Raw genomic sequence first — 21571 nt, 5'->3', positions numbered from 1 at the left:
ATAGACAGGGCGCGGTACCCGTATCGCTTAAGCCGACTTACCGTTCCAAAGGAGTCGCATGTCCGTTTCCACCTATACCATGAAAGGGTTGACCAAATTACCAAGAAAAGGGCCAATGTAAGCATCACTGCTCCTCCAATAATCAACGCTCAACGAAGATCTGTTGAAGGAAGTAAGGGCATTGAAAAATAAGAAAAACTATAAATCTATTATTATATAAGAAAATAGTTGGCCTTCTATCTTCCTGTTTAGCAAAAAGGATTATTGCTGTTACAACTCAGTGTAATCAAGAAAATAATTAATCAATCTGTAGAATTGCATTGATGATGTTTGCAATATATACAAGTGAAACAAAGCCTTCCAACGGATATGTCCATTTAGAGAGATGCGAGGAACCGTCATGTCTTTTGATCGATTGGAAACTACGTATTCATCTTTACTGAGGAGGGGAATATCAGTTAATTAAGAGAACTAAATTAAATCTTAACACTCCACCTTACGAGTACTTGTTCCTGGGAACGTTCAATTATTTGGTAGAATCTCTCCAAAAAAATCCGTGGGAAAAATATAAGTAGTGGTGCAAGAGTGCTGAAGTTCTTTCAAATCCAGTGAAAAAGTAAGGACAAAATGAGTGAACATGTAACAATTATTGTCTCCTTAGTAACTCATTAAAAATCTGTGAAAAATTAAGCACAAAATGAGTTAACATGTAGCAATTATTGTCTCCTTAGTAACTGTCGTTGCCTAATCGACGGTACCTCGGAGGAGGGATCCTCACGAGGGGGAGAAGAAGTAGGGGCCATAGGGCGGAGTGCACACGGGACGGTGGTACGCGAGTTACCCAGCTTCGGAACACCTGCACGATGACAGGGCCTACTGCTGCTTGTCTGGAATTATCTGGGCGCTTTCGCGTTGTTACAATGAGTTGTGGTTGTGCCTCTAGGGCTCCCGGGATCCGGCTTATAAAGGCGCACGGATCCAGGGTTTACATGGAGAGTCCTAGCCGGATTACAGATAGTCTAGCTACGGTACAATATCTTGCCGTGCACGTCACGGATCCGCCTTCCATACACGTCGTACTGGATCCGGGTTCCTCATGGGCCTCCCTGGATCCGGGTCACTCCTAGGTCGGTACGGATCCGGCCTGCTGATCCTGGGCTGGACTTCTTCCTTCATGATCAACAGCAACTGGGCCGCCCGATGGGCCACATGCCTCATCACCGTCTGTGGGCCACCCGGGCTTGCCGGATCTAGGCACTGTCGATGGTATACCCATGAAGTATACCCACAACAGTAGCCCCCAGAGTTCTCCGAGTTTCACCTGCAGTTTCCGCCATGCTTGTTCCTTAGGTTTCCGGCATCGTCGGCAACGCGGAGAAACTCGAAGAGCTCAAACTTTGCATTTTCTTCTTTTTCCAACTTATAGCCGGAAAATGCTCTCATCCTGCGGGACTTCATCCATCGACGTTCCAAAGAACATTTCCGGGTTACTCCCTGCTCGCGAACAAGAGCCAACTTATCTTCACGCATTTACCCGAAATCTTAAAAGACTCAAACGGTTCCGCCAATTCTGGCGCCATTTTCGCGCGATCCGCGCGGTAACTTATCTCTAGCCATTTTTACCGCTAGGGTTTGGGACACGTGTCACGCATCCAACGGCGCGACGCTTGCGTTCCGACCACAGGATGCGGAACACGAATCTCATCCCCTCTGCCTATAAATATCAGCCGTCGACCCCTTCTCACCTCATTCACCCCCTTCTTACCTCTCTTCCGAGCGCCGCCCGAGAGCCATTCCTCCGCCACGCCGGAAACCACCGGAAAGTCGCCGGAGCATCGCCGGAGCGAGCCCTCCGCCGCAGTGTTCTTCGTGTTCTTAACTCCGGCGAACCACCGCGCGGAAAAACTCGCCGCCGGCAACTCCGACCACCGCACGCGCCATTACGGTAAAACCTCGAGCTCAAACTTCGCGCCGTAGTTGGTAAGGATAGACTTGGGGAAGACGAAGTGAGATCCGACTAAGGAAAGTTTCCGCCAACCTTTTTTTCTTCAGATGTCTTCGACGACTCCGCCTCCGAGCTCGGAACCGATCATGGCGACGCCAATTTCCTCCGCCCCTCCTCCCTTTGTCCCCATCAGGCTGGACCCTTCAAAGGATTCCGGCAAGGAGACTGAGGGGACCTCTGCGCACCCGGAGAAAACCTCTGGGGCGGGCCAGTCGGAGCAGCAAACAGAAGAAGCTGCCAAGAAGTCAAAAGCTCGAAAGCGCGATTCCGAAGCTAAGGGGAAGTGGTGGCCCTGCACCACCACCGAGATGGAATTGAAGAATCTCGAGTCGGAGGGCTTCCTGCAACCCGGAAGCTGGAGGACAGTTCCAGACGAACCAGCTCCGGCTCCAAGGGACGACGAGATGGTGCTGACGAAGGCACTGGTGGAGCGCGGATTTTCATTTCCGCCTTCGGATTTCTTCCGAGAGATTCTGAAGACGTATGGACTCCAACCCCACAATATATCTCCGAACAGCATGCTCGCCATCAGCAACCACGTCGCTCTCTGCGAAGGTCACCTCCGGGTAACTCCAGAGCTTCCCCTCTTCCAATATTATTTCTCTGTTAAGAAGGAGAAGATCCGCCAAACTTCCGAGTTGGCGACTTGCGGATCTGTCACCTTCATCATCCGCCCGGGTCGCGTCTATCCCCCCACCGACCGCCATGAATCCGCGAGATACTGGTCTGGGGGTTTCTTCTATCTAAAGGACGTCTCCGACCCCGCGAGCGACAAGAAGCTACCACCTTTCAAGAACTGCCCCGCCACCGAGCTTCCGTCTTGGACGCACTGCCCCCACTTCTCCGACTCGCCACAGCTGACCCGCGCTGTCAGGCGGATCTGCAAGCTCACGGAGGAGGGGCTTACAGGGAAGGATTTAACCCTTTCCTGGTTCACGAAGCGGATCCAGCCGCTGCAGCACGAGGACCGCCTGATGTTTGAATACACAGGGCGCGACGATCCGATGCGCGCCACCAAGGATAATCTCTCCGCCGACGCCATCGACAAGAGGATCCGGGTCCTCATCAAAATCCCACGTGAACTCCACGTTCACGTATGCAACAAAGACATCCACACGGAGGGAACCGGAACTGCGGTACGTCGTCTTGACTTTGGTTTATCGTTTTTCTTCAAACTTTTGCTAAGTGTAACTTTGAACTAGCTCGAGGCGCTTGAGGAAAATGAGCTCGGAACTCTCCTCCGAGTCCCATCCACCGGCCACGCGGATCCGGAGGCCACGTCAGAGGCGGAAGCTCCTGAAGCTCCACGTCCCGCGAAGAGGAAGAAACCAGCCCCTTCCAGCCCTTACGCGAAACGCCCCCGCGAAACGCTCAGCATCGCGGCTACCCGGAAAGCTGAGGCGGAAAAGAAGCGCCTCGCGCTGATTAATACCAGCAACAAAGGGCAGCCTGCCATCCAGCACTTTTTCAAGCCTTCCGGGTAAGCGTCTTCTTCCGAGACCCAAGTTCTGGTTTAACACTTGCTCTTATATTTGTATGCTTTTCCTGAAGTTCCGGAAGCCAACCTCCCAAGGCCCCAAGGGTCATCAAGAATAAAATCAAACCATCTCCGGCTTCCTTCCCTATCACTCCTGAGGTGGAAGTTCCGCCTAAGGCTTCATCTGCCAGCAAGCCAAATCCGAAGGACATCATTGACCTTGATGACCTTCCGGAAGACCCTGCCCACCATGGCGACTCCGCCCAGAGGACCTCCTCACCCATGCCTCCACCAGATCAACCAAGTTCCGCTTTCGCGGGACCTACTGATGAGGAGCAAGAGCAAAAGGCCAAGCTCCTCCAAGTTACCAATGCGACCCGCGTCAGCCTCGAGCCAACTCCATCCCTCCAAAAACTTACACTCGCAGAGCGTCACGCGGAAGTTTCCGCCATGCTGAACAAGGTATGGGGGAAGCCGGAAGAAGAGGTGGGTTATCTCGCGGAACTGGAGGACAGCCTGAAGGAATTTTTCGTCAAGCACAAGGAAGTGCGGCAGGTAATACTAGCCCCCAAGCACTGGGTGATATAGTTCCGTGTAACATGTATTAGCCGATGCTTTCTCAAAATGTACTGTTAGGCGGAAATTTGAAATCTTCGCCAAGTCTTCGAAATCTTTGCCAGCCCCCCAGATTTTAATATCCGACTCTCTCTGCTGCTTCTCAGTCCACGGGGAAACTGCACGAAGACTTGCGCATTCACGTGCTGGAGCAAATCAAGGAGATCGAGGGACTGCGCGAACACGCGGAAAATAGCCGAAAGGCTATCCAGCTGCTTGAGACCCGACTTCAGGGTACGAGATCCGGATCTTCACTTTTTGTTTTGCGCTGACAGTTGTTCAGGGTGCATAACATGTTCAATTCTGCTTTCAGAAGAAACTGCCAAGCATTCCTCGCTTGATGAACTATCCGCCAAGGTCAAGGTGCTTGAGGCGGAGAACGAGTCCCTCCAAAACTTCATGAAAGAATCTTCAAGCAAAGAGACTGAGGCGAGGAAGGAGCTCTCCGAGAAGCACGCCCGTGAGAAGGCGGAACTGATCGACAAGCTGGAGAGAAGCCAAGGCCGCGTGCTCTCCCTGATTGCCAAGAACAAAGCCCTGGAAGCGGAGGCGGAAGCCATTGACAAGCTTATCTTCCGTAAGCATTTTTCCGCGTCGTTGCTCCGACCACCTTGCATGTTTTCTTTGACGGAACTGAACCTCTTTCTTTCACAGCAAGCCTTGGCTTTGAGTGGACAAAGGACTCAAACCTGACGAGGACGGAGGCGTACGATGAAGCGCGGATCTCAATTGATGCGCTGTTTGGAGCTTGTCGCGGGATTGCCACGGCTCTGCGGCTAAAGAAGGCCAAAACCACAGTCGTCGACACGATGACCAAACTTATGCGACAGGTGCTGGAGTTCATGAAGGAGCGCGAGAAGTCTTCAGCGCGCGGAGCCGCCTCCTTAGTCCTGGCCACCTGCAAGGCTTTCTTCCCCTCACTCAACCTGGCGCAAGTTGCACGCGGAGCCCCCGAGAGTTCCGACATGAGCGCCCTCCTCGCGGAAACTGAAGGCTATGAAGAGCTGTTTGTCAGGCGAGTGGATCACTCGTTCTGGTACAACAAGCACAATCTGCCCGAAGGTTTTTCCGATGCAGAGGAGGAAGCAGGCGAGCCAGAGTTTTATGGGGAAGGATCCGGATCCAGCAGCGAGCACTCCGGAGAAAACTCTGGAGAAGACTCTGAAGCCGGATCTGGTGGCAGCGACGACGGCTCCAGCTACCAGCAATCTGAAGAGGAGGACTCCGAGTAGAGTTCCTGTTTGAAACATTGAAACAAGTTGCATCATTTTGGCCCCGGAGTGGGTTTGTAATAAGACTAAATTCTTAAGTAGCTAGGAACGAAACGATAATGCATGGGGCGGAAACACTTATCCTGCTATCCGTTAAATATTATGTGCATGTTTCGTTTTATGTCGGAAAGCAAGTGCTGACTTCGTTATTTTCCGGCTTGCTCGCTTGACCTTCCACGAGCCGGAAAACCTTAGCCGGAAACGCTCGCCAGCGGCGACGAAGCCCAATGGCAGTCCGTCCATAACCGCGGAAACAAGCCCCCAGGCATAGGTGCCGGAAATCGCTACTAGGAATCCACGAGTTTGCAACAGATAACAACTTAATCAGAAAACTTAAGCTTACGTCCTAAAGGACGATTTTGAAAATCACAACTTTCATACACGCCTAGGCGGAAATATCCAGCTCTGCGGTTTTAGTCGGAAAAAACATACACGATCTAAAATGAACAAGGAGGTAAAAGAATCAAAGAGTGAACCAGAAGCTTTATTTCATTGATCATGTATAACTATTACAGAGTTTATAACTCGGAAAATATATGCTAAGTGTAGAAAGGACGTAGCTGTGCGATATTCCAGGGGCGATCTGTTTCATCGTAGATGTCATCCGGATCCTCACGCTTGCGTTTCCGGTGCCAGTTAGCAGGTCTATCCCTTAGCTCGCGGAAATCAACAAGGTAGTACGACCCGTTATGAAGCACTTTGCTAACGACGAAGGGTCCTTCCCATGGAGATTGCAGCTTATGGTCTTTCACCTGTCGAAGGCGGAGGACCAGGTCTCCTGCCATGAAGGAGCGTTTCCGAACTCGACGACTGTGATAACGTCGGAGCTTTTGCTGGTAGATGGCGGATCTCTGGTCTGCTAAGTTCCGAGCTTCCTCGATCAGGTCCACAGATAGCTGTCTGGCCTCGTCAGCTGTTTCTTCATTGTAGGCGGAAACTCGCGGTGAATCGTGGATGATGTCGGAGGGAAGCACGGCTTCGGATCCGTATACCAGGAAAAAAGGGGTAAACCCTGTTGATCTGTTAGGGGTAGTTCGTAAACTCCACAGAACAGCCTCCAACTCATCAGCCCAAGCTCCAGCTGCTCGTCGCAGCGGTCCTTCAAGGCGTGGTTTAATTCCTGATAATATTAGGCCGTTAGCCCTTTCAACCTGACCATTGGACTGTGGATGAGCCACAGATGCGAGATCCAGCCGTATCCCCATTGTTTCACAATAATCCCTCAATTCTCCTTGAGCGAAGTTCGTGCCATTATCTGTGATTATGCTGTGTGGGATGCCGAATCTCATCACGAGGTTGCAGACGAATTTTAGTGCCGTAGCACCGTCGGCTTTTCTCACTGGCTTAGCCTCGATCCATTTGCTGAACTTGTCATCAGCGAGCAGGAGGTACTCAAAACCGCCAGAGATGATCTTTAACTTACCAACCATATCAAGCCCCTGCACCGCAAATGGCCAGGTGATAGGTATGGTCTTCAGCTCTTGGGCTGGAGCGTTTGGTTGAGTAGCGTAGTACTGACAACCTCGGCAGGTCTTGACTATTTTATCAGCGTCTTCTTTAGCTGTAAGCCAATAGAAACCTAACCGAAAAGCTTTTGCAACGAGTGATCTGGGAGCGGCGTGATGCCCGCAGTCCCCTGCGTGGATCTCTCTGAGGATTTCAATGCCATCTTGATTGGAGACGCATTTAAGAAATACCCCTGCTGCACTTCGTTTGTAGAGCTGTCCATCAACTATTGTGTAGGTTCTTGCTCGTCGACGATACGTCGTGCGAGGACCTCGTCCTCTGGCAACTTCTGATCGATGAGGTAGTCCAGGAAAGGCTGGGTCCAAGCCGGAATGATAGCCATCACTTCCCTAGCCGGAGACACTGCCACCTCTGGGTTTTCCGGGTTAGCGCCCTTAACTGAGGGTATCCGGAGATGTTCCAGGAAAATGCCAGGCGGAATTGGTTTCCTGCCGGATCCGAGCTTGGATAGCATGTCTGCCGCTGTGTTATCGTCTCGCCTGACGTACTTGACTTCGTATCCGAGGAAGCTCTTGGCGATCTCGTCAACTTCGTCTCTGTAGGCCGCCATGACGGAATTTCTGGCGTTCCAGGTTCCGGCTACTTGTTGTGCCACCAGGTCGGAATCTCCACAGCATATGATGTGTTTGATCCCAATTTCCTTAGCGATGCGCAGACCGTGTAGTAGAGCCTCGTATTCCGCCATGTTGTTTGTGGCTTCGAAGTGGATCTGCAGAACGTACTGCAGTTCTTCTCCGGTAGGGGACTTCAGGGTGACTCCGGCTCCTGAGCCTTGATGCTGCTTGGATCCATCGAAGTGCATGACCCATGTTTCTGGTTCCGGCTCCAGACTTGCATCCAGAGCTTCTGTCCAATCTGCAACGAAATCTGCCAGAACCTGAGATTTTACCGCAGTCCTTGGCTTGTAAGCGATGTCGAAGGCGGATAATTCGATGCCCCATTTAGCCGTACGTCCTGTTGCGTCAGCGTTGTTGAGAATTGTTGACAGCGGAGCCTTGCTCACGATCACATCGGATGCTCTTGGAAATAATGCCTCAGCTTCCGGCTGCCTAGGAACACGCCATAAGCTAGCTTCTGAAAGTGAGGATATCTCTGTTTTGATTCCGTCAGCACCTCGCTAATGTAGTAGACAGGTCTCTGGACGTCATATTCATGACCTTCTTCCTTTCGCTCCACCACAATGACGAGGCTGACGACTTTGTTGGTAGCTGCCAGATAAAGGAGCATTGGCTCTGACTCTACTGGAGCTGCCAAGATAGGTGGGGAGGTGAGTATTTCCTTCAACCCTCGAAGAGCTGCATCAGCTGCGTCGTCCCAGACAAATTTGTCTGTTTTCTTCAGCAGCTTGTACAGAGGTAGTGCCTTCTCGCCAAGACGGCTAACAAACCTACTGATTGCCGCAACACAACCAGTTAGTCGTTGCACATCTTTGAGACAAGTTGGCCTTTTGATGCACAGGATTGCCTTGATCTTTTCCGGGTTAACCTCAATGCCCCTGTGAGAGACTATGAAGCCAAGGAGTTTTCCGGCTGGCACGCCAAAGACGCACTTCAGCGGATTCAACATCATCTTGTACCTGCGGAGGTTGTCGAAGGTTTCTGTGAGATCGCTGATCAAGTCGGATCCTTTTCGGGTCATGACCGCGATGTCGTCGACGTAAGCGTGCACGTTCCGGCCAATTTGGTCCTTCAGGCACCGCTGCATCGTACGTTGGTAAGTAGCACCTGCATTTTTCAAACCAAAAGGCATAGTAACATAGCAGTAAGTACCAAAGGGGGTAATGAATGAAGTCGCCTTTTGGTCGGATTCCTTCATCCGGATCTGATGATACCCGGAATACGCATCAAGAAAACACAGAAGTTCCGCCCCCGCCGTCGAATCAATGACTTGGTCAATGCGCGGCAAGGGGAACGGATCCTTCGGGCAATGTTTGTTCAAGCCAGAGTAATCGATGCACATTCTTAGTATTTTAGTGTTCTTTTTGGGTACAAGGACGGGATTCGCGACCCAATCGGTATGGATAACTTCTATTACAAAACCTGCTTCTAGTAACTTTGCTAGTTCCATTCCTATGGCGCGGCGCTTCTTATCTCCAAAGCGTCGCATAGCTTGCTTCACTGGTTTGGCCCCCGGATTTATGTTGAGGTAGTGCTCGGCGAGTTCCCTAGGTACTCCGGACATGTCAGAAGATTGCCATGCGAAGATATCCATGTTAGCGCGGAGGAACTCGACGAGCGCGCTTTCCTATTTGGGGTCCATGTTAGCTCCGACTGAAACCTGCTTGGAAGAGTCACCTGGGATGAGGTCATGCTTCTTGGTTTCTATCGCGGGTTTGAAGGAGGTTTTCTGCTCGGAGATTTGCTTCTTGGTGGTCTGCATTTCAGTCGGATCCACCGCGGCTCTGTAGCCTTTCAGCTCTTCTCCGGATATCACAGACTCTGCGAAGGCGGCTTCGCCTAACTCGCACTCATGAGCCTTTTTGTAGTCTCCGGATACGGTAATCATGCCTTTAGGACCCGGAATCTTGAGCTTGTTGTAGATGTAGCACGCTCTTGCGTGGAACTTGTGGTAGGTGGGCCTGCCGAAGATGACGTGGTAGGAGCTCTTGAAGGGCACAACTTCAAACGTGATCTTTTCTTCGCGGAAATTATGAACATCGCCAAAAGCCACGGGAAGTGTGATGCTGCCGAGGGAGTTCGTCTTCTTACCCGGAACCACGCCAAGAAACTCAGTGGTGCTGTGTTTGAGCTGTTCCTTGGTGAGGTTCATCCGCTCTAGAGTCTCCAGGTACATGATGTTCAGGCTAGCTCCACCATCCATGAGGCACTTGGAGAAGTCATACCCATCGATGCGGGGACTTACAACCAAGGCGTAGCATTCCTTCGGCACAATTGCGGGATGATCCTTCCGATCAAATGTGCACGGGATTTCCGACCACCTGACGTACTGCGGCACAGCCGGAACTATGGCGTTCAGGATCCGGGTAGCTGACTTGGAGGCGCGTACTGTTGGGGTTCCGAGGAAAGTGTGGTAAGCCCCCACGCTCTTTTTGTCGAATGGGTTGGATTTTCCTGCGGATCCTGCCTTGGGATCCGGCGAGTTATCATCCTCATCCATCGCCTCGGAACTATCGTCCTCCTTGTCCTTGTTCTTGCCCTTGCCACCTTTTCCGCGAGGGCGGTGCTTCCGGGCGCGCTTGTATCCGGCCTCCGGGTCGTTCTTTAGATCATTGACCCACTTGCAGTTGCGGTTGGTATGAGTGGACTTCCCTGTAACCGGATCCAGATGGGCCAGGCAGGGCATGTCTCTGTACTCCTCATAGGTTTGCGGTGCGCGGGATCCGGCAGCAGTGACCTCGGAGGTGTGCTGCTGACCCCTGCCGGCTCCGCCTCCGCGTCCGCGTCCTCTTCCGCCTCCTGGACCTCCGCGTTGAAACGCCATGGCGACCATTTCGGATCCGCCACTCTTCTGGTCATCAGGGTTCTTGCGCTTATGGCTGCTGCTGCCGCCGTTGTCACGGTTCTTCTTTTGTTGGTGCAGGGGGATTGCTGTAGCTGCGAGATCACCGCCTGCGTCGTCATCGGCGGCGGTGTGATCGCTAGCGATGGTGATCATGTCATCCAACGTCAGTTGATTTGCATTGACCATGCAGGTTAGCTTGTGACGCAGCAATCCTCCTCGCTGCAAACCCCCAATGAAGGCGTGCATTGCTGTGCGGTTGTCAACGTTCTCGCACTCGTTTCTGCATGCCAACCATCGGGTGAGGAAATTCCTCGATGTTTCGCCCTTCTTCTGGATGCAAGCCTGTAGGTCGCTTGTTGTGGCAGGTCTCTTGTAGGTGCCCCTGAAGTGTTTCTCAAAAGCGTTCTTCAGGTCGAACCAGCAAAAGATGGAGTTCTTCTCGAGGTCGCTGAGCCAGATCCGGGCTGGACCTACAAGGTACAACTGGAGCATGCGGCAGGCGATGTTAGGGGTTCCTCCGGCGAAGGTTACAGCATTGTAGTAATCCTCAATCCAGGTATCCGGCCTTTCGGTGCCATCATAATGCTTCAGATTTCCGGGTAGCTTGAGGTTCATCCTTGGCTTTGGTTCCTCTCGAATCATCCTGCCAAAGCACTTCGGACCAATGTAGTCGGTTCTGTACTCGTTAAGGCGGTCCCGCGCGTCGCGCGAGCCGTGGCGAGGAGACTTGGAGCGAGAGCGAGATCTCCGGCCATTGCCTCCGCCTCCACCTCCGCCGCCACCGCTAGGTGGTGGTGAGGGAGACCTGCGAGGTGGGCGGTCTGACTTCTTGCTTCCGCCATCTGAATCTCCTCGGCCTTCCTGGTGCTGACTCCGGCTCCTGTGGCTGCCTTCGCCTTGGCGCTGGCTGCCATGGTCGTTCCGGCGAGGCTCCGGGTCACGGCTCCGACGAGGCTCTGGGTCCCGGCTCCTGCGAGGCTCTGGGTCGCGGCTCCGACGAGGTTCTGGATCGCGGTTCCGGCGAGGCTCTGGACCGCGGTCTTCATTCCGACTCCTCCTGGGCTCGGGCTCATGAACATTGTTCTGATTCCGGCGAGGTTCCGGCGAGCGCTCCCTGTTTCTGTTTCTTGGCAGCACGTTGTCGCGGATAACAAGCGCACCATGCCCTACGGGCCTGGTGTTTCCGGCTGGACTACGGCGGCGAGGGGGTCGCGGGTAACCGTTGGGTGGAGGTGAGGGGTTGCGGTATTTGTCTCTTCCGGAGTACATCGCGTCCTTTCCCTTCCTTGGATCCGACGGAGGCGTACGTGGACGGAACGGGGATCGGATTTGGGTGCTCCCTGGCCCTTCTTCTGCGCTCCGAGGATCCGGTGTGCGATTCATCGTCCTTCTGCGCGGTAGATACACAGTTATCCGGATTGGATTCCAACCTGCGCGAAGTATCTGCCTTGCTCTGCTGCTGCATTGCTGAAGCGACAAGTGTGCGGAGATAGTTGATGTCAACTTCTTCGTCCTTCTTCTTCAGCAATTCCGCTGCTTTCTGTATGTTGTCCTTGGGAGTTTCCAGCGGCTGGTGATCTGCGGGCGTGTTGAAGGGTATTCTGCGAGGCGGAATTGCTTCTCTAACAATTCGATCGGCCTCCGCCTGCGCATAGGTCATCTTTACCTCCCACTCAGCCCTCATGCTCTTGACCTGCTCGAGTGTGGCAGCAATCTCGCGGTCCTGTCTCTCGAAGTTTTCCGTCCAGGCTGCATGATCTGCCCTTCCTATCCTTAACGCAGCTTCGGTATCGGCAAGCCTCCTGGCTGTGGCCAGCATTTCCTTTCTGGCGGTCTCTAGGGCCTCCAGATCTGCGGCGTCGCCCGGGGTTATAGGTGTGTTAAGAACTGCTCGCGCGGCCACCTCCTCTGCTGACAAGATTTCCTCCGAGGGAGAATCCCTTTGGGGTCGCACCCGAGACATTGGAGATCCTTGATGGGATGTTTGGGGGTCAGATTGGCTGACTTGGTCTCCGGATCCAGTTTGTCCGCTGCTACCGTTGCGAGAACCTGCTTGGGCTGGGCGGAGTCGACTTCAGGCTGATCGCCGTATCCGTACTCCCTTATCTTGCGAACGAAGTCATCAGATTCCATGGACGGGGTGTCGCCGGAAATTGGGCTCAGATTGCCCAAAATCGACTCTTCAACCGGAGCTTCGCTTTCTCCGACAAGCTGAGCCTGATCCGGATCTGCGCCGTTTTCCGGTGCCTCTACCTGCTCAGGACCAGCTCCGTCTTCTTGAGGGGCGGTTCCGGCGGTATGGGCCAAGAAGTGTACGAAGTGGCACCTCTGCTTTTCTAACACCTGGGAAACCCAGGCGGATCTGCATTGGTCTTCCACCTTTGTTTCCTGCTCAGGGGCGGATTGGGTGGGCTTTGAAATTTCCAGATCCGAGGCGGAATCTTCCTTGGGAAGCTCCTGCATCTCAGATCGGATCTTCGCGACAGCGTCCAGCTCTGCGGCGGTCGCGTCTGCGTTACTTACCAGTGGGTTTCCGTCGAAATCGACGGTTTCCCCGATGAAGATGTGTATGCCGCCAATTGGGACGATGGAGAGCTTGACGGGGTTTGTCCTAGCCGGAATCCAGCACTCATCCGGAGGGACGATCGGCAGATTTCCGGCGTAAAGGACGCGCCCCACAGCGATGGTGTCGTCGTAGCTTCCCATGGCGGAACCCTCCCGGTTCCGGCCTCCAGACGCCACAGGCCCCACGGTGGGCGCCAACTGTCGTTGCCTAATCGACGGTACCTCGGAGGAGGGATCCTCACGAGGGGGAGAAGAAGTAGGGGCCATAGGGCGGAGTGCACACGGGACGGTGGTACGCGAGTTACCCAGCTTCGGAACACCTGCACGATGACAGGCCTACTGCTGCTTGTCTGGAATTATCTGGGCGCTTTCGCGTTGTTACAATGAGTTGTGGTTGTGCCTCTAGGGCTCCCGGGATCCGGCTTATAAAGGCGCACGGATCCAGGGTTTACATGGAGAGTCCTAGCCGGATTACAGATAGTCTAGCTACGGTACAATATCTTGCCGTGCACGTCACGGATCCGCCTTCCATACACATCGTACTGGATCCGGGTTCCTCATGGGCCTCCCTGGATCCGGGTCACTCCTAGGTCGGTACGGATCCGGCCTGCTGATCCTGGGCTGGATTTCTTCCTTCATGATCAACAGCAACTGGGCCGCCCGATGGGCCACATGCCTCATCACCGTCTGTGGGCCACCCGGGCTTGCCGGATCTAGCCACTGTCGATGGTATACCCATGAAGTATACCCACAGCAGTAACTCATATGAAAATACATTCAAAATAAAAGACCATAAGCGAGCATAAAAAAAAAAAATATATATAATGTAATACCAACTTCAAAACCGCAGTGAGAAAATGAGGCATGTTATATTTTTGTGTTCACATTTATGTCATCAAAAGAGTGTAATATACTTCCTCTGATCCATGCAAATAAGAAGTATCTGCGTACCAATTCTATGAATATATTTCCAAAAAAACAGCGAGTTAATCACACAACCGTTTGTGTAGCATGTTTTGTATCTATGTATGTAAAACAAGTAACATTATCTTCATAGAGTTAATTAAAAATACATGTTTATATGGCATGTTTTGTATCTGTGTGAAACAAGTGACATTATCTTCGTAGATACTGGTTGATGATTCAATCGAACCAACATCACACAACGCTTGTCTATGGTTTATAATTATGTAAAGCCACACACATTCACATTGATGCATCATATAATGCAGTTACCTAGTATAATTGGTGGATCTAGCAACATAGGTATGCTTAGAAAAAATGATATTATTTCGTTACTATTTAAATGTATTTCATGCCATGTATTTTTTTGGTAGTATATCGTCCAATAATTATGTATTCATATATGGTTTCCAACGTCTAAAGGATGAAAATTAAAGGATGCAAACCCCAGTTTAAGGATTAAATTTCTAATTGCATTCTAGGTTACCATGCCAGGTATTTATTGAGATATTAATCAACTAGAAGGTGTCGATATGTACTACTCCCTCGGTCCCAAAGGGAGTGGCGCGTAAGTATCCCAAAGTCCAACTTTTACTCTTAATTTGACTAATAAAATATTTGTTACATATTATAGAAACTATATAATTGAATTTTTGTTCCCAAAAGTTTTAAATCATATAATTATTATAAAAATATCTCATGTATCATTAGATAATTATTTGGTCAAAGAAAAATATGGAAAACGAGGACGCCACTAAACAGGGACGGAGGGTGTATCTCCATAATCCCACTTGAGTACGTACTATTGGTGTACCCGGTATTATCATTATTTTCCAAATATTTATATTTATACAGTATTTGAGTCCGGTATGCCGCATACCATGGTCTTAGCAATAAGTTTTCTAAAGACACAAGAAACAAGCTTGTTCAATTTTTACCTTGTTACGCAACAAAAAAAAACTCATTAGTGATACCAAGAATTATTGACGCGTATTGAAAATATATGGTTGGATTTGCTATGTTCTAGGTACATGTTATATGAATTCTGTAATTTGTACAATATAAAAATAACTATTCGTTGCAGTATTGAAATCGACAATAGTTGTATTTCACTTTTACACATTGGCATATAATAATACGGAGTTTTGGAGCCGGATTTCTCCTTGTACCTCAAGATTACATGAATATTGTTTGATTTCCCAATTGGATGCGAGCTCAATGGCATAACCTACTTGCATACTTGGTGTCAACGACCGAAAAAGAGAGTTCTAGCATAAGATGTACATAGAGGCCTGTTGGTCGAGCGGTCATTGGAAAGAACAAGCAGTACTAATATATTGGATTGTCACGGGAAGAATTTACTAATGTAAAGTTTCACCTTGGGTATTAACACAAAAAATTGGCGGACTTTTAATTAAATATTTTGGAAATAATTTGTGATCACAATAAATTCGAAAGGAGAACCTTTTGTGGTCTAAGATTTTTTTGTAAAGTATCTATTCTCAGTATATATAAATGGCATCGTAAATATATTTCATGAAAAAGTTTAATACACTAAAGATGATGTCCTTGCATTTGTGAGGGTCACCTTGATAGTTTATTCATACTGTTCACAAAAATCGGCCGATTCATCGCTACTCAATGGTCACCAATTAGTCGATTAACTCATAAATCGGCCGATTAACTGATTAATTGGCTGATTAACTACCAATTTTCTTATTAATTGCTAATCGGCAGCCGACCTAGTCAAGACCGATAAGCAATTTTCTCAACATTGTTTATTCATAATGCGAAATTTAGCAGCCGAACGTGTTCGATCCGGAAATGAAAACATGTGGCGGTAGGCCTCATCACATTTAATCCACCATGCAAGCACTAGCCCTATGGTAAAAGATAGAAACAAATATACAGAAGTCCTAGGCTAAGCCTTCAAGAAGGAAAAGAGGGCATCTCAATGTGATTCCACTCATTACTTGAGGATATGTGGCTTAACTTTTGTTTTGCACGCTCTCTACTAATCTATATTTTATTTTATTAAAACTATGAACAGATTTGTTAAATTCACACATTCTAGTTTGAGATTTAAGTTTTCCATGTGGCGATGGTCTAAGCATGTGGCCTAGGCCTTGGTGTCGTTACTTTGAACCGAGGCTAGCTTTACCACCATTATCTACATGTGGACACATAAATCAAACCTATCTCAACTAGCTGAGACTGAGGTTATATCTGGAAACACGTCTTAGACCAGCACAAAAACAACATCTAACACAAGTAGTCATGGTTATGATCATCTCTAGAATTAAACGTAGAACACATGTGAAATTGTTTCTGTCGAGCTCACTTGTGCTCCTACCCTCATTTTAACTTTATTGACGACCTTAATAATTGTCGTAAGACTGGTGGAAAATTAATCGTTGACAGATCTATAGGGAATTGTATCCTCACCATCTGTTACAATCCTAGAAGAAGCAGAAACTTATTCGGCGACAATATCCTTCTAGTTTTTACTAGATTAACTAGTATTTGGTCTACATTTCTTCATGATATATGCTATAATATTTATCCATGTATTATAGCAATAGAATGAAACATATGATCAAGATGATAAAGCTCGTTCCATATATACCTTTGATGTCAACCAGCTGGCCTTGCTCTGTCTGTACTTTGTCGGCTCCTGTAGGCGTTTTTGCGGAAGATATATATTAGATTAAACACATTTTGAAGACAGTCTAAACTTATTTAGATAAGTTTCCGCAACATGTTGACCAAATATTCCGGTAGTCCATGGAAGCACCCTGTTAGCTCATGTATGTGTATTTTGTAGAAAATGATTTTGCAATATTCTTTCCATATGCAAATGTGAAAACACCAAATAGTAACACATTTTTTGCCATATGTAACATGAATCTACATCGAGAAGAGAGTGAATGGGAAAATTATTAAGTCAGCTAGCTAAACAGTAAAGGAAATTAAATCGCTTTGGGTGGGCACACTTCCTTTTCTTCATGTTTTGCACATGTTCCAATTTTGTCACTTTCTATATATCTCTCCTGTGAATGAAAGAGCGTCCCTGGAAACCCCTCTCCTCTTGAACCATGCGCCTCCAGGAAATAAACAAAAAGAGGAAGCCACATGGGTGTGGATATCGGCGGTCATAGGGGAGCTCAAGTTTTAGCTAAAGGCGGAACCCCACAACACTATGGTGGGATGAAGACATGTGTCAAGAAATACTGGGTTCTTATACACCTGATCTGGCCCTTGCAGGGACTTGGTGATCTCGAACATGCCGACTGTGGTACCTCCATTGCTTAGAGATTCATGATTTTTTTCTTTGCTTTTTTATGTTGTTAGGGGTGTTTCGACACATATACATGTCTATGTTGTTTGTTGTGTGCCCATGTTGCAAAATTTTGGTAGTATGCTTGAAACAACGGTTTTTCTTATGTTAAAATGAGGATTTTTGTTGTTCTAGCTATGTGGCTCATCATATGTTATATGCCCATATTGAATGTGTTGCTGACACATTTCCCAACGTTTTGTCGAAACCAAATGGATATTTTTTACACACTAGGGATTTTTTTTGCTGCATGGTCATATTTCAATGCTTAGATGATTTATCTAGGGATCACTGTAAGGTTTGTTTCAACGAAATGGATAGCGATGATAAAATTACTATAAAACGGTATATTTTGATTGCAATTTTAAGTAAGTTGGATGGTTGGGAAGGTGGCTGCAGCCGGCTGATCCCTGAGGTGGACCTAGTAAAATTAGCATATTTTGCAGCAAAGGCTGGTGTTACTACAATGGTGGTCCTATTCGAGAACTGTATTATCTATTTGAGCTTAAACGGTGGCTTTTTGATAGATGTAACATACACCAGGGACCAAGTTTAGTGTAAAAAAATATACGTTGGCGTAAATTGTACGCACTTTTGATTGAGGATCTTAAATGCTTTTACTGCAATAGTAAACTCTTATTACTTCCTCGGTTAGGACTATAACTAATTTTATTTTGTTGTGCTAACCCAAGTCGTTGAGTTGACAATGTAGATGTCAATATGGTAGGTTGGTCTCGTGGGGTCCCAACTCGACAGGTGTGCCATAATGAATATGCTAGCAGGATTGATAGTGTTGGTGAGGCCAAGGACGTTACATGCCAAGCCCCAAATGGTAACGTCGACAACTATAGAGATATCCGATGATGCCACATGGTGGAGAGGTGACACTAGACGCTAAGAGCATGTCTAACAGGCCCCGTATTTTTTCACCCCTTAAAACGTGAGTAGAGGGCCCTGTATTCAGTTTTCACCGGCCGAAAAATTATCCGAGCTAGCAGACCCCGTATGACTAAACTGTAAAAGGGAATATTCCGAAAATATGCCAAATTAAAAAAATCCCCTTCCTCCACTTCTTCTTCCTCCTCTAGCCAGCTCCTGCCTAGCCCCTGCCCCGGCCGGCCCCCACCGTCGAGCCTGCCCGCCGGCCGCCGGCTGGCCCCCGCCGCCGCCGCCGCTGCCGCCGGCCCACGGCCGCCCGCCCCGTCCCCACCTGCCAAGGCCGTATGACTAAACTGTAAAAGGGAATATTCCGAAAATATGCCAAATTAAAAAAATCCCCTTCCTCCACTTCTTCTTCCTCCTCTAGCCAGCTCCTGCCTAGCCCCTGCCCCGGCCGGCCCCCACCGTCGAGCCTGCCCGCCGGCCGCCGGCCCACGGCCGCCCGCCCCGTCCCCACCTGCCAAGGCCGCCCGCCCCGTCCCGCCCGCCAAGGCCGCTCGCCCCCGTCCCGCCCGCCAAGGACGCCCGCCCCGTCCCCGCCCACGGCCGCCCGCCCCCGTCCCCGCCCACGGCCGGCCGCGCCGCCGCCCGCCACGGCCGCGCCAGCCTTGGCCGCGCCCACTCCGGCCGGCCGGCCGCCACCCGCCACGGCCGGCCGCGCCGCCGCCCGCCACGGCCGCGCCAGCCTTGGCCGCTGCTGCACCTCGTCCGCCTCCCCAACCCCACCTACGCGCCCACCTGCAGGTCCTCAAGCCGACCAACCCGCCGCTGGCACCCATGGCGCGAATTCACCGGCGAACCGAGCCGCCGCCAAGCCAACAGCCGTCGCGGAAGCAGTTGCGATTTCTGAAAATTCAGCGCGCCACGAGTGAGGGTTTGGCCCTGTATTCGGCCTCCCGCCCCGTACAAGTAAGGGGCCAAAAGCCACCCCGTAGCCGAAACTGTAAAAAATCGACACGGGGACCTGTTTTACGGGGTCTGCTAGACGGCCGGGTAGAGGCCTACCCCGTATATCGGCGGTTATTTTACGGGGTTGGGCCTTTTAAAGGGTCTGTTAGACCTGCTCTAAAGTAGGTTATAAAAAGAGACGCAGAAGGCTGCCATGAACTAGGATGCCAAAATTTTAGGGTGCTTTCGCGAAGTGTAGGGCGTATTGGCTTCCTCAAATCAGATTCAGTTGGTCTCCTGCCTCCATCTCTCTACTGTCGTATGATCATAAGATCGACCTTAAATTAATCATGGACCAATCCCCTCGGGCTCCTACCACGGAATCATAAAAATTGTAGGATTGGCGGCAAATATATCGGCGACTAATTGACCTTTGGTCCGCATTCGTCATAATTTGTGATAAATTATTTCTTTACGTCGTACGGGAAAATATAATACTAATGTAATCATACTAATCATGTGTTATAGCATACAATAAAAATGATAGGATTAAAATGACTAAGATGGTTCTATATATACCTTCTGTGCCACGCACCGGGCCTTGCGCTGGAAGGACCTTGGCAGCCCCTGTAGGTGTTTCTGTTGAGAACATATATTAGTTTGAAACATATTTTAGTTCGAAGCTATAAATAAAGTGAGTGTAAAATTTAATTTAGCTTTACTACAGATTTACACTCACTCACCTTACTAAAACTTTACTAATAAATAATAAATTACTACATCAATAATGGTGAATGCCGAAGTGTATTCATTTTGTTGAAATACGACTAATAAAGACATTATCATTCACTATCTAAATTTGTAATATCTCTGTGTGGATTTACAAGGCCTCACTCATTTTAACAAAAAAAAACTTTTACCATGGGTTTGATAATAAAATAGTAGTTATATTTCACAAAAAGTATATCATTGAAACTCCTTTTAAATGTGAATCCAATGGACTAATTCTTGTGCCTAATAAGTCATATATTTTTATGGAACTCATGGCCATTTTTTCCGTCAAATTGGAGTGTGTCCCTTATAAACCAAGAAGATGAAGTGAATTTAAGGCTAACAAGGCATTTGATATGTAATAACTAAAAAAATTCAACTGCCTCCGTTCCTACATATAAGACGTTTTGGTAGCTCAATAATTATATGTATTAGTAGTTCCTATATACTAATGCATGCTATTTTACTATCATAGATATGTTGATTTTTTATTACTTCTGTAAATTGAAAAAATAATTACCTCTAGCCACCATAGTGGAGTTGAAGGACCAAGAGTGTATCTGATGCAGCTCACTGTATGCACCGGTGGCCGCCGAGAACCCCACAGAGACCTCAGGCGGGAGCAAGGTATCGAGGTAATCCGGTAACCGCGTCTTGACCTGAGCATCGCCAAGAGAACTATTCGAATCGAAGTGCACGATAGCCTCTAGTATCCTTGTGGCATTGTCGAACGTGATCGTTGCCGTCATGGTGCCGCTGAGGCTGTAGCCGGGCGGCAACCTCGTCTTGCTAACCGACTTTATGGAGTTGAGGTCGATGCCAATATGGTCAGCCGTGAATTGAGTTCCCGTACTTGTTGAACTCGAGCTATACGTGTCGAACTCGACGGCAAGGAACTGGTCCGCGCCAGAAGGGGTAACATTGTTTCTGCTGGTGAGCCCAAGCTGATCACCAGACGATCCAAGAGGTAATCGTGAGGGGTAGCCGGAGAGGAAGAAGGCGATGCCGTCCCCCTTGGATTCGGTGGGCCCCAATTGGATGGAGAATGTGAAGCGGGTGGTGAAGCTTGCCCACTCGCCAGTGTTGTTGTCATACAAGAACACCGGGTGTTTGTATGACATCCGCCCAATGCAATATTCTTTCATGGGGTTGCAGGTGAGGTCAACCACGTCGCCGTTTAGGGTGGTGTCTCCTTCGAATAGTAGATCTTGTAGATGGTAGCTGGAGGTGTTTGAGAAGTCAAAGCTAAAGGAAGGCGGCAGGGAGATGGCGCGAACATGGTGGAACAAAAAGGAGAGTGAGAAGAAGAAAAAGAAGAAGAACCAGGCAGCCATGGCATCCGGCCAGTGCACGCTGTGTGAGACACTGAGAGCATAGAGTTCTTTTAAAATGAAGCACCCGGTGAAGCTCACGTCACAAGGCGCGCGACCATGCATGAGGTGGCATTACAAGGACGTGGGGCCCTCTATGCATGTTGCTTCCGTCGTCATTAATTTGCAGCAATGAAGAGCAAGACTTGGTGCAAGACTTGAAACCAAGCAGGTGCGAAGCACATCAGGTTGCTGCCAGCCATGCATTCTAGGGTTTTATCTCCTTTTTCTTTTTACACTGATAGGGTTAATTTTATCTTCCAACGAACTACTATCTGCTAAACAATTCCCGTCTTCTTGATCCGATCTAGCGCCAAACGGATGGCACCTCTGAGTTATAACACATACTTATCGACGTCGTCTTCAATTTCTTGGTCAAGC

The 21571-nt window shown here is 49.3% G+C and overlaps 1 protein-coding gene and 1 pseudogene across 1 annotated transcript; both read right to left on the bottom strand.

Annotated features, from left to right (window-relative positions):
• The window catches only part of LOC127328427 (L-type lectin-domain containing receptor kinase IX.2-like), a 28577-nt pseudogene extending 28517 nt beyond the window's left edge, over nucleotides 1-60 (bottom strand).
• On the bottom strand, nucleotides 21-21154 carry LOC139835988 (mannose/glucose-specific lectin-like). Its single transcript, XM_071825980.1, has 4 exons — nucleotides 20341-21154; nucleotides 19629-19688; nucleotides 16512-16559; nucleotides 21-160 (listed from the first exon to the last, which is right to left on the bottom strand). The coding sequence occupies exons 1-4, from the start codon at nucleotides 21152-21154 to the stop codon at nucleotides 150-152; spliced, it is 933 nt and encodes a 310-aa protein (XP_071682081.1). The 3' UTR covers nucleotides 21-149.
• Nucleotides 21155-21571: the final 417 nt, after the last annotated feature.

The sequence above is a fragment of the Lolium perenne genome, chromosome 1 (genome assembly GCF_019359855.2).
Source record: "Lolium perenne isolate Kyuss_39 chromosome 1, Kyuss_2.0, whole genome shotgun sequence".
NCBI classification, from domain to species: Eukaryota; Viridiplantae; Streptophyta; class Magnoliopsida; order Poales; family Poaceae; genus Lolium; species Lolium perenne.
The sequence above is the reverse complement of the archived record's forward strand: the minus strand, read 5'-3'. Positions and strand labels throughout refer to the sequence as shown.